Source organism: Puma concolor, chromosome C2 (assembly GCF_028749965.1).
Source record: "Puma concolor isolate L17-30 chromosome C2, mPumCon1.1.hap2, whole genome shotgun sequence".
Taxonomy (NCBI): Eukaryota; Metazoa; Chordata; class Mammalia; order Carnivora; family Felidae; genus Puma; species Puma concolor.
The window spans coordinates 107,291,375-107,305,407 of NC_141675.1; the positions used below are offsets into that span (position 1 = coordinate 107,291,375).

General features: G+C 36.0%; 1 protein-coding gene across 5 annotated transcripts in view; it reads right to left on the reverse strand.

The window, feature by feature from the left end:
- The window catches only part of ALCAM (activated leukocyte cell adhesion molecule), a 221,004-nt gene that overhangs the window by 17,862 nt on the left and 189,109 nt on the right, over positions 1–14,033 (reverse strand). The window contains exons 9-14 of one of the 5 annotated variants that reach the window (XM_025913153.2): positions 12,029–12,141; positions 9,658–9,793; positions 9,417–9,550; positions 6,623–6,755; positions 4,779–4,817; positions 4,369–4,486 (exon numbers count right to left, since the gene is read on the reverse strand). In XM_025913153.2, coding sequence (XP_025768938.1) covers positions 4,369–4,486; positions 4,779–4,817; positions 6,623–6,755; positions 9,417–9,550; positions 9,658–9,793; positions 12,029–12,141 — 673 coding nt within the window. Of the gene's footprint in view, positions 1–4,364; positions 4,487–4,778; positions 4,818–6,622; positions 6,756–9,412; positions 9,551–9,657; positions 9,794–12,028; positions 12,142–14,033 lie in introns of those variants that run through there. The other 4 variants (XM_086675539.1, XM_086675543.1, XM_086675542.1 and 1 more) reach the window with 4 other exon arrangements.

Sequence of the window (14,033 nt, forward strand, 5' to 3'; positions counted from 1 at the left end):
ATTCAGTTAAAATCAAGTTTCTTACAAGATCTTGTTCTACATATCAAGAGATACTATGAGAAACATTTTAGAAAGGCTTAATAGCATGGTTAAGAAACAAATAACATTGTTTCTTAAAATTTCAGGGTTTTAGGCAAGTCTTCTTTAGTCTTTTTGCCAATTTAAGACTGTCTCTGTTTTTTTTTCTGAGGCAGTAGTGGAATAATATAGCATTACACAAGGCAGAACTGACAAGATATTTGTGATTTTTAGACTTACAGCTTGTCTACATATTACAGAAAAACTTCATGAAAATAGTCATGAGTTCCACAGTTCCAAAAGATAAATCGCTTGGTAAGTTTCCAAGATTCACACAATGTGTATTTTGAGATTACAAATGTCTAGTTAATGCTTACTCGCAGTTTAGTGATAAGAAGTATGGTGGTCAGGGGTCTCTTAAATGCAACCAACCTGGAAATTATGGTTTTAATAAATGCCTGAATAAGTTAGTGGTTACATTATGCTGCCTTTCTATTTTTCCTTTATCTTTGGCTTTTAATTTTTCATTAGTTATTGTACTCCAAGATATGCAAGAGACGATTTGGAACTCAAGAGTAACATTTAACTTTGAGGAGCTAAAAACAATGTTCAGAGGACAGAATTAAGAGAAATGGAGAAAATAATAAAATATAATAATTTGTTAATGTTTATTTATTATTTTTGAGAGAATGCAAGTGGAGGACAGGCAGTGAGAGAGGGGAAGAGAGGATCCAAAGTGGGCTCCATGCTGACAGCAGCCAGCCCAATGTGGGCTTGAACTCATGAACTGTGAGATCATGACGGAGCCGAAATCATATGTTCAACCGAGCCACCCAGGCACCCCAATAAAAAATAATAATTGAATAGCCTCTATTTCTTTAATATTCTATCTGTTAGACAGCTAGAAATGAAGTGAAGTTAGTCAATTAATGCTTTTTGCGTAGTACTATGAATTAATTCTCTATATACATGGGAAATGATCAGTCATCCATTTTCATTATTAAAAAACATCCAACTTAAGGAAAATAACTTGTAATGAGAAATCATATGATTTAAAGCAGCAGAGGAATCACCGTGAGTCCTTACTCTACAATGAATATACCAGATCAAAATGCCAAGCATGACTGCTAAGCATTTCTTGCTGCAATTCTTCATATTTGAAATAGATACGAAAATATGCAGCTCATACTAATGGAATGGGGAATGCATGTTAGCTAAGTGGCCACTAGGCATGTTAACAAATGTACTCTTAAGTTCTACTTGGGCATGAAAGATTGCTTCTCTCCTCTCTCTCCACTGACTTTTAAAATTGCCAATGCAAAGAACTTCTAAATGCCACTTAAACCTTCCTGCTCTGGGAACTGTATAACTGAGACTTTTAAATAAGATGTTTAACTTGTAATCTTTGTTCAAAGTGTTTGCCATAATGGTGACTCACAACATTATTGATGGTATTATTTTTCAAAATGGTAAACATAGGGTTATATATCTGGGGAAAACCTCTGGACTATATGTTTATTAGAAATCTCTCAGACCCATGTAAAATGGTGATGAATTAGCTGATGACAGCAATGAAACCCTTGTAGTGATTTGTAAAGTCGAAATTATTATATAGAAAAGAAGAAAGAAAGAGAGTATAGTACAGCCCAAAATGATGTAGCAATTCTTAACTTGAAAGCTCTTATTATGAATGTGCAACTTACTCTGGACACAAGGATTAACAATGACTCATGTTGCAAAAATGCTGGCTTATCTCAGAGGGCACTAGCAAGGAATAAGTAATCAGGAATGCAAAATACTTAGCAAATCTGAAGAGTTCCACAATTCTTCATAAAAATGCTCTGATGCTTGGGATGAGAATTGCAATTTATTACTTTGATTACCAATAATATTAACTCTGGCAAAGTTGATGCACTTTTCAATTAAATAACAGTTATTTAGACAAATGTTCAAGTCAGATGGTAAAATCTGCTCTTAATTTAATGAGGCACTTTAAAGGAAATTCATGAAGTCTTAACCCTTAACCTAAAGACACTATGAGGCCGAGTGTCCAGAATTTATTTATCCATGATTTTAATTTTCGGTCACCATGATAATAGCCAATGAAGTAACAATAAAAAAAAATCCTACACACATAATTTTTTTATTCATGGAAAAATAAATGGGGTCTAATGAGATCCTGGCAATTAGAATAGGATGATTAAAAACATTGGGGGAGCTCCAAAAATTCAGCATTTATTTTGTCATAATGTAGAGTATTGCCGTTTATTTTTCAGCTCAGTTCCAGGATACAGAGAAATTTCATTTTTATTCTTTTAAGAAATAAAATTACATTGGAATGCATCAGAAATCTGAAGTAAATAAAAGGGAAATACTCCAAAGTCCAAGCTGTTAGGTTTGTGAATACTTTATAGGGGATTATAAAGGGAGAATAGAATTTTGACCATCAAGAAACCTCTACAGATAGAAAAATTTTTTATTAGATATTGTCTCTGAGCAACAGTTTGCATTTCCTTTCATGCACAGGGAACAGGCGATCTTCTAAATTTTCCATAGAAACCACAGGCACAAACCCACATAAAGTGTTGGCAGGTAAAATGTACACTGACAAAAAGAATACATTTGTTACCAAGTGATAGTGGGACTGCTCACGATTGAGGAGTGAGGTGCCAAGATCAAAAGGGACTGTGCCCCTACGTGAGAGTGAACCAGTACAACTATAATACATACCAGGAACATACATGATGAAAACCAACCAAAAAACCAAAACCAAACCAAACAAAAACAAAAACAAAAACAAAAACAAATCCCAAACCATGGAAAAAGTAAGGCATGGTGATAGACAATAAGACCTAGTAATTAAGCACAAAGATGCTAAAACAGCTCGTCTTAAACCAAATACAATTCCAGCCCTTACAAACTGTAACCTTAAGCAAGTAATTTAAAACTATTCTCTGCCTTAATTCTTTCAAATATGAAATACGAATAATAATACTATTTGCTTCAGAGATGAGCTGCAGGATCAAAACAGAACTAAATACAGGCTTACATTATGTGACTTTAAAGATTTCTAAGCTATTGCCTCTCTTTGATGGCAGCTCCATTTGAATATTGCTTCACCGAAATTGCTTTCTTTACAAGGTAACATCATGGGTCTTAGTTAAGTCTGCTTTTTCTTTTCATTTTCTTTTAAGTTAACTTACCTGAGTTGTTGAAAGGGGTTATATCAGACATCAAGAAAATATAAAACTAAGTCCGAAGTGGCCACTAGCTATACACACCCCCCTTGCAAAAATCAATTTCCTCATGTATGAAACCAATGGTATGCGACAGAATCACTAATGAAACTAAAAACGCAAAACTCTAGAACTCCATCTCTGCCCTTCCACATCTGAATCTGGGGCCAAGGCTGGGGTGATGAGGAGTATTAGGCATGTGTGTATGTGAAGAATCTTCATTGGCTAATCGGATTTTCATTATAAACCACTATTATTAGATCATTTGTAAACTTGGTTCTTACTGGATTATTTTATGAGTAATATTTTTTAACTTAAATAATTTTTTAAGTAGTCTTGGTACTTTGTCTAATTTTCTTTTTAAATTACAGACAAAAAAAATGATGATTTTTTTTTTTCTGAGTTAGATCCTTTTATGGACCTAAGTGACTTAACTAGAATAGGGGAGAAGTGACAAGATAATACTATCTCACCAGCAGTTTCACTGCTGGCCAGAACTGTCACTACAGACACCTGGCCATTCCCACAGGATGTCCTAACCATTTTTTAAAATGTTCATTTATTTATTTTTGAGAGAGAAAAAGGGAGGGAGGGAGAACAAGCAGGAGACGGCCAGAGAGAGACAGGGAGACACAGAATCTGAAGCAGGCTCCAGGCTCTGAGCTGTCAGTGCAGAGCCCAACGAGGGGCTTGAACCCATGAACCATGAGATCATGACCTGAGCCAAAGTTGGATGCTTAACCGACTAAGACACCCGGTACCCCCTGTACTAACCATTTTTAATTCCTCTCTACCAACCTCAGCCAAATGGCTTAGAATGGCCGACTTTTTTGGCAGCATATGCTTTGTAATACCCGCCGCCCCTGCCCCCCACACACACCAGCACTGAATTTAGACGATTGACTGAGAAAAATAAGGGGACACCTGTGAAATCACACCCCAAGCGAATTCCCCGATGCTGACAAAACAGTCACTGTGAGCTGAAAGCAAAACACCATCAGCCTGATTTGGGGTACATGCCTTTCCAGTTACAGAAATTGTACACCCAGCTGACGTTAGCATCACTGACACACTGCATTTTCTCCCCAGGGACGTTAGTTTTTCCATAACTTACTTTGATTTCTTCATATACAGCCAGTAGACAACGCCAGCAACCAGGGCAGCGAGGAGGAGACCAACTACGATTCCCACAATTAGTTTTGCCTGGTCATTCACCTTTTCTCTGTTTTCATCTACAACAGAGAAGAAAAGTCCATGCAATTACAGACACCGCCAAGGATTTCTGAAAAGAAGTCAATCTGGCTATAATTTCTTATTAAGAATAATTAAGGCTTACTACTACTATGAGTAACATGCAAACTTGTGCTTTTAAAAGATAAAAGTTTTAGCATTCTTGCTATCTGGTCTCATTTGCTATTTTAATTCAAGTCAAAATTGTGGCAGCTAAGAAATTACTTATACAATGACACTTCATAAATCTTGAGCTGATAGTCAAGGAAGAAGAGTCGGCAGCATAGTACCTACCACTTATCTCGTCTGCCTCATCGTGCTCTGGAATACTTACTGAAATGAAAAATGTTAATATGAAATTAAAAACAAAATTTGTTGATATATGAAAGTCACCTTTACCATTATAGTATGATGTAATAATACTCAAAGATAAAATATCTATTCTACAGCTAAGGGTAGAAAAAAATTTACATTTAATAGAGCGTGAACTTCCCTACAAAGAAATTAATCTTGTTTTAAGGAGAGTCGTTAAAACTGCGAAGGTATTAATCTACCATAGAAAATTTCACAACTGACAAGCTTTAGTGTTAATCTGAAATCCGTATTAATTTCTCCACTATTTACCACCTTTTAATAGGGCTTTTTTTCCTTAAGAGAAACAAGTTGCCATATATCACAATGCAGTTTCTCAACTTTTCCTGCCTCAGTGGAGAATTCATTTTTATCCTCTAGTGTCAGGGACTTGTCATTAGCGATGTTCTCACAGTGGTGGGGGCAGAGGTTAAAACTAGGGATGTTTCAGAGACAAAGAGGTATCCCATGTGATGTTTGCAGAAGCCCTCCAAATGACTCTGATAGCACCATGCTCCTGGCCCATTTTAAGAATTGCTGATGTGCTGGATTATCATCTAATATTAAACTACTTAAATATTCTTCTATGTGCATGGGCCTGCATCAGAACCTCCAGTGACATTTGTTAAAATGCAGATTCCCAGACTGTCCTCATATATACTATATTGGAATTTTAGGACGTGCTCAGTGAAATTGAAAACAACTGTATTACATGTTCATCAAGCCACTGCAAGGTCTAGAAACCGCTATTCAATGGGTTGGAATAAAAGAGAAACTTGTGTTCAGGAAGAAAGGATAAGTTCTTTTTGTAGGTTGGACAAATCAATACTTGCTAAATTGAATTTTGAGAAGTCAATGCACCTATTTTAGAGTTAAATTTGTTTGGTTCTTTTGTCCTGTCAATCCATCAGGCTTTTTTATATTTCAGTCATATTCTGTTAAGGACCATTATCTCTACACAATTATTTTTTCCTAGCTCCAGCTAGTTCCTAGTCAGTATATCCCTATCCTGCTCATGTCACATACAGGATTCCAACTGACTGAAAAATAAAAGTCTGGAAGGTCAGTTAGCATCCTGTCCAGCTTAATGTTGACCAGTGATAGAAACAATGACAAAATTGAAGACGATAGATAATTTCAAATTAAGTGAAAACTGTTTTCAGAAGAAGTTGCTCAACATGTCAGATTTTTTTCACTTTTCTAAGATAATTGCATTGATCTAATTTGTAGTCATGACTCAAATATCATCTTCAAAAGCATCAACTTTGGAAGCTGGATTTCATAAATTCGAGTATCGGTTTTCTATCAGTTTGCTAAATGACTAAGCATGTGGCATTCCTATTCAAAATAAAGGTGGGATAAATACCTCAAAGAATTGGAATGCAAAGTAATAGATTAAAGGGAATTAAAATTTTACCAAAATTAAAACTGTTAAAAGGTGTTTTCAGATAATCTTTGAATTATCTCTATTCGGAACACAAAACACGGATTAAAAAAGAACAACTCAGTTCTTATCCTCTGTTGCTCTTGGGAAGTATACCTGGACAAGATAAGGTCTCTGGACTGATAAAACATGAAATGGTTTAACGGTCAAGACAAGGATAGTACAAGGATGAACACCGGGAAAAGAAAAAAAGAAAAGAGCCTGTGATGATGACACCAAATGCAAAATAAATAAATAAAACTTACCATAATGCAGTACAGGAAGATGGAATTGAAGATTTTAAACTAATGAAGAATAACTTCAAATTTTCTTACTTTTTTAATGCCAGAAATGAAATACTCACTAGCAGAGACATTCAAGGAGTTTACTGTTCTCTCCAGCTGGTTTTCTGCTGTGCAAGTTAATGTAACATTCTCTTCGGGGGAAATGATAATTTTACTATAATACCTGCCATTTACATAAGGAGATTCCTCTGTCTGGAAAAGAAGAAGGAAGATGAACTTAGAAGTATATATGGATTAAACACATGGAAAAGAGTAATACTGAGTGAACCAGGAGAGGTGCTTTGTAGTGCTATCTGGTGTTCAGAGATATATATAAGGTCAACGATAAAAGGCCAATTCAGGTTTATATCTGCAGCAGGGAAGGAAAGATTAGTGGATCCAAAATCAAATTTCTGTTTATTCTTCTATTCTGTTTATTCTTTTATTGTAATTATTAAATTAATTAAACTCTTTCTGTTTTTTCGAGATTCTCAGGCTAGTTAGTACTTTGGCATGAGAGTACTTGTCTCAAAATGATTAATCAGCAATGATCTAATCACTGGTTTTCTCTTAATAAATTTAAGAATTTAATTTTTATTTGTAAATTATGTCATTGTTTTTAACTTCAGGGGTTAATTCCTTTAACTTCAACATTATATCTAAGTACTTACATATGTATGATTTGCTCATGGGAAAATCAAACTATTTTTTCTTGTTTCCTGAGCTAAATACGGAATGGATTCTTTTTCAGTGACTGGTAAGTTCATTTGTTTTTTGTGAGGTGTTAATGAGGACAATCATTGCAATTCAATTCCTCCAAAAATAAGAGATAATTCACTTTATTTGTATTTTTTATTTTTTTAAGCAATCTCTACACCCAGCATGGGGCTTGAATTTACAAACCTGAGATCAAAAGTCGTGTGCACCACTGACTGAGCCACCCAGTTGCTCCGAGACAATTCACTTTAATTTCTTTCCCAGGACTTGACTCCAAGGGCCAACTGGATTAAAGCAAATATGTACTTGGACTCTTTTCTGAGTTGTGTTATGCACACCATGTCCTACATTGTTCTTTGCTTCCTCCAACTATACTGTAAGAGCCTTGAGGTCATAGGATAGTCTCTTGCTTAGGGAGATTATCTAGTCCCTGGGACAGGAGTGGTTAGAGGCATCAGTAGTTATAAAATAATAGATTCACCATGTGACTGAGCAGGGAACAAATAAAAGATTATGGATGGATCAGCACAAATCTAGAACAAGAAAAATAACATATCACCTAGCGGGCCAGAATCAATCCTTCTCCTTGACAATGAAGAATGGCATTGTTATTTTTATCCTCATAGTAAGTTCACATGCTACTTTTCCACTTCCCACTAGTATTTTTCACATGACTTTCTCACTGAGTCTTTGCTTTTGTTTTATCTCTGTAAAATGTATTTATTCATTTCAAGGGTGGCCTTTTAAATCTCTCTATCTGTTCATCAAATATCTGTTGTGTGCTTATTTTTCTATTTTCCAGTATATAAAGGTGGGTTTTTTTTGCTATAATTATCACTTAGTTGAACTAGAAACAAAAATAATAGAACAGAAAACAGTCATTTTTGATGCTAAAAAAAACATAGATCTGTACACTGTCAGCAATTCTGGTGTTTCTTGTTTTTTTTTTCTGAAATAAGAAAACTGAATTTCCTTAGAGCCAAAATGTCTAGAGACATTTTGCCTTCCTCATGTATGCTGCCTTGTGTGTCCCCATCACACCCAATCAAATCAGGAGTCATTTGCTTCAAGTATGTCCACTCCTTTGGGGACCTTCCATACTTGGAGTTATGCAAATACATATGCATCACTCACAGGTAAAAGAGCCAAAATTCTCCTTGCTCTGCAAAATTATGTTGTATAAGCTGGACCAGCAGCCCAACTTCCATGGCAGAGAAAGAGTAGAAATTTTAACTTAAAACTAAATGCAACTCTGCTTTATGAATGCCTTCTCGGATTTCAATTGTGTCCAAAGCTGGGAAGAAGGCAGCACAGAAGATTCAGATAATCAAATGGCACTGCTGGGTGTTCCTAAAGAGTCTTTAACTGGCTCCACTAAGAACAGGGCCATGAAAACTACCGTAGAGAAAATGGAATGAACAAGTATGTCAGTAACCCAAGCAGACTAGCAATTTAATGGGATGACAGTACTGAACCCCTAGTGACAGGTCAGATTCTATTATTATTATTATTTCTGTCAAACAGAAAATTATTGGTAGTGTCCATAAGTTATTAGCCCTTTACTATTATTAAAATGTCCTGACAAAGGTACAAATATTAAAGTTTGCTTTATGTCTACTTTTGTTCAGAAGGAAACATCCTAGAGAGACACTATCTATTTAGCCAGCCTTATTCTGGCCCTAGCCTTGGCATACACAAATTAGACCATATGTTTACAAATGGTGACTGTGTTCTTCACCACCCCCCAGGGCCCAGTTTTAAGAAGAAATATCCCTTAACGTGCATAAGTAAGCAAAGTAATGGAGGCCACTTATACTCAGATGTGTAAGTTTATGATGCAGAAAAGTGTATACCTTAATGTTTTAATCACCCAAGTTTCAGAAATTAACGACCATGGAACAGCACTCAATTTACATTCTTTTAAAAACAGATACTGACCACAACATAATGATTCTTCCCTTCTCCATGGCCCTGGGATTTAAAATTTCTCTTTGAGCCACGTTCTTTCCTTCGGAAAAATTAGGAAGTTAGCAAAAGCTTCCTCTGAGAATATACTGCAAATTTCATGCTGCTAACAAGCTAGCCTACAGTTTAGGTACTTCAGTAAAACCCCACATCATACCAAGTACAGCACATAACAAGAAGACAAATACTTGCTTGGTTTATGACGCTTCCACTGCCAGTAATTGTCCACTGTATAGCTGGCTTCGGAAAACCTTCCACATGGCAGATTATTGTTTTAGACAGTCCACTGGGATCAGTTTTCTTTGTCATTTTGATTTGAGGTTTTCCTGCAATATCATTACAATTAAAGTAAGATGTTGAACAGAGCTCTTAAGAGAAACTAGATACCAAATTCTCAAAGAAAATTTTGAATTGATGTGCCAGTATTTATTACCTTCTACGATCAGTGTCAACGACTCTCTTTTCTTCAGGCCTTCCACCTCCTGCAGAGCAGTTTCACAGACATAGTTTCCAGCGTCCTGATAATGGAGACTAGAAAATGATGGGCTAGATCGAAGCCTGATGTTATCCTGATTAAATAAGAAGTTAATTACTTCATATGGTCCACATATATTTATTAGATAATCATGGAGCCTAAAATTATTCTTCTGGGTCTAAAGAAAAGGCAAGTTCCTTTTTCTTAACTTCAGATGCTTTCAAAAATAGATTTCCCTTTTCCTTTGTAGTTTTACAGATTCAGTTTTATTTCACTGTATTATTTACTGAATTTATAATTTGGAACAAATTCATACACTTCTAAGACTCAGTTTCCTTATTATTGAAGTAGGATAATAATCTTACCATACTGAATTGTGAGGACTTAATTATATAAGTAATAAGAACTTTCAGGAAAGTTCCCAATTAATAACAGCTACCCCTTGTAGTAAATGTAGATGAACTAGTATTGAAAGACCCTGGAGACCCACGCTATGTTATCAATGATAGGCATAAATGCTAGAAATGTCATTTTCTCAAGACATGGGATCCATTGCAGTGCCATGACAATCATGACAAAATGCTTTTTAAAGAAACCATTAATAACAGCTTACTATCCTAATTTCTATGAACAAAGGAAATAGCATTTAATTTTAAAAATCATTTGATACACAGAAAACAATTCTATCATTACCAGTAATAGAAATTCTCCTAAGCAGAAAACTAAACACAATCTTAAAATCATGTGGTCTTTCCCCACTGTGAATTTTTCTCCACTCCTCATCAACTAATCAATGGCCAGGTAATCTTGATCAGCCTTATTGACATTAGGCATTCAATTAACAACAGTGACTGCATCTGCAGATGTAGAAACTGGTTTAGCCAAGTAAATTTAGTTTCTCTAGTCCTGTAGTAAAACAAACTATGAGTGCTCATATGATTGCTGAGTAGTCTAGTTGCCTAGAATTTGTCTAGTCCTTTGACCATCAACGACTACAAATACATCCTATTAAATATGCAGTCTACAGGGTGACATTTTAATTATCTGAATGAACACAAGAAGAGTGAGGAGGCTAAAAGAAAATAAAATACAAAGATGAGCTTTACAAGAAAAAAACAAGTCACAGGGGATCTAGTGTTAAAAGAGATCAAAAAGCAATACAAGGGGTGCCTGGGTGGCTCAGTTGGTTAAGCACCCGACTTTGGCTCAGGTCACGATCTCATGGTTTGTGGATTCGAGTCCCGCGTCAGGCTCTATGCTGACAGCTCAGAGCCTGGAGCCTGCTTCGGATACTGTGTATCCCCCTCTTTCTGCCCCTCCCATGTTCATTCTCTGTCTCTCTCTGTCTCTCAATAATAAATAAATGTTTAAAAAATTTAAAAAAATCAATACAAAATAATGTATATTTTCAGCAAGGAGAAATTCTAACAATACATTTTTTTATAAAGACAATTCTTGTCAACTCCTATGTGAAATGGTTTGTATGTGTTTGTCAACACATGCACTGGATGTTTAGATATACTAGGCAATGATTTCCTGGTGGGATTATAGTTACCATCTTTCCCTCTGGTGATAACCTTGTCTCAAGTTAGCAATTACCAATCCTACTATCACACTCTAAAAAGAACAGTGATTAGGTTCTCAGTAATTGCTTGCATTTCAGACAATTACAAGAATATAAGCACTCACTCAGGAAATACTGACCAAGTTCCACTGTGATCTACTATGACCCAGGGATGAAAAGAGATCCCTACCTTCAAGGAGCTACTAATTCAATGGACTCACAGACACTTAAGATCAGTTTCAGCAGAGAAGCTGAACATTGGGTGATCAGAAGCACAGCATTTACTGTACCCAGTGAGGCCTGAATTGGAATCTAACTCTGTCACTTGAGACCTTTCTGATTTCTCTCACACCAGCTTCTTTATGAATAACATGAGGATATAATAAATGTCTGCATATTTCATAGGGGTCTTGTGAGAATAATGTGGCTTAAAACACACTGAAAATTGTTAAGCTCTACAGCATGTAACTGCATACATGTGTGTGTCTGTGAGTACGTGTGTATGTGTAGAATTAGTAGATACACACAAATCAATGTCCCAAGGTAAAGTTCAGACAACCAATTATGGATGCCATAGTGTTGTTGAGTACCTCTAAAATTTGATTGTGACATCATTATATTATTATAATGTAGAGAAAGAGCATGAGTGTGGGTGTATAAACATATTACCCATGGATATACATATTTAGATGTCATATAAAATGCAAAAGAAGCCAGAAAGGAGTCAGTCCAAACAGTGTAACAGTACCAAGGAATCATACTTACTTTCATCCATACCACAGTAGCATTCCTACTAGCAGATATCGTGCATGACACAGGCAAGGCATCACCAATCTGCTTGGTCACTTCCCCACTTGGATTTAGGGACAAATCCAAATCTGTGAAGCAGAAAATCTGCTTGAAATGCAAACTCCAGGAAAGGAAGATAGTCAAAATATTTTTGAGAAGAAAAGATGAAAGAAAAAAAATCCTTCTAACTGTAGTCAAAATTCAGAACTGATTTATGTGACCAAAATAACTGAACTGTAGCATAATAAGTCCAGTATTTCAAGCCAGCTTTGAGACTAGTTTGGACATGTGAATGGTCAATCTACTTGACTATGCATTTATTTGGAGTTAACATGACTGATGTTTTGACTGCATATAAGTATTCCCCTGGGGTCTATTACCTTAAGAAAAATATTTCTTAAATCACTCTGGAAGAAACGAAAGATGATGACTAGGTAAATATTATAAAAAGAGTTGATAAGCCATGCCAGGAGAAAATCAAGTATATTTAGACAGCAGGTGATAATGTGAAAAACCATGAGGAAGTCTGTTTCTTCAGAGAGAATTGACTATAGTAGATTTTTAAAAAATGCTATTCCATTTCTCAGGCAGTTGAAATTTTAAATAAGATCAGTTGTTAGGTACATTCTTGGCAGGTATCATTTTTAAAATAGAGTATAAAAACATCTAAGTAGGCATAATCTTTCAGATGGAAAGTAATTTCTATAAAATCTTACTATCACAGTATGATCTGTATGAGGAAAATTTAATTCAATAGAACAAACATTTATTGTGCAGCTACTATGTTTCAAGCTCTGACAGGAGATACAGAAATGAATAGAAGCTTACAATTTACAATTTTTGAGGTAGAAGTAATACGCACTCAACTATGTGACTCTAATACAGCAGCAGCTCAATGAATATTTGTTGAAAAACTAAAGGAAGGGCTACAAATGGAGGTACAAGCAAAGACTTATGGGAGTGTAGAGAACAGAGCCAAACTGAGTTTCAAACCACTGATAAAGGCCTTGTATAGGAGACAGTGTCTGCTTGTGGTCCCTGACTGTTGAGAAGGGCTTTGATAAATGGAGAAACAGGGAAACTCCTGCCACATAAACAAAGGCAAAGAGCTGAGGGCGTATGGCAGCTTTAATAGTGGTGAGTAATCTACTATGAATGATTAGAACACATGAAAGATAAACCTATATAATTAGTAGAAGCCAGACCCTAAGGACTGTGCTTACCTTGCTGAGTTGAGACTTTATTCTATGGCAGTGGGGATTTCCTATTGCACCCTGTGCTTTTCCTTGGTTTTACACATGTTATAGCTTAAGTTCATTGATTGTTTGTAACATCCTTTTTAATACTTGTTTTTCCGGTAGGGTGTAAGAACTATTGGGGTGCCTCAGTGGGTTAAGTGTCCAACTCTGGATTTTGGCTCAGGTCGTGATCTGTGGTTCACAGGATCGAGCGCTGTGTCAAGCTCCGTGCTGACAGCACGGAGTCTGCTTGGGATTCTCTCTCTCTCCCTCTCTATCAAAATAAATAAACTTTAAAGAGATAAAAAAATACATAAAGATTGTAAGAACTGTGAAGGTAGGAGCCATTCCTTGAGTTGTTACTGAGTATCCACAATGTCTGCTACATGGTAGGCTCTGAAACACAATTACTGAATGAAAGAAAGAAGCATGCTTTCCCCGTTTCTCATTAATATTAAGATATGCATTGTCACAGAGAAAAGTGGAGTTTCCTCAGAAAGTTTGAGTCAATTACACTTAGATGAACATCCTATTCAGGGAGAGTTAGAAGCTTTTACTCGTCGGACAGTTAACTTGCCGGTGAGGAGATAAGAGAAGTGATTTTAAAGGATGATGATGGACTTTGGAAGTTCTGATGAGGACTCTATCTGTGCATGAATCGGCAGAGGAATAGTAGATGTTTCATCAGCAACTATGGATCTGTGGGCGGGAAGCCCTGACGACCTTCTGCAAACATGTGCAAG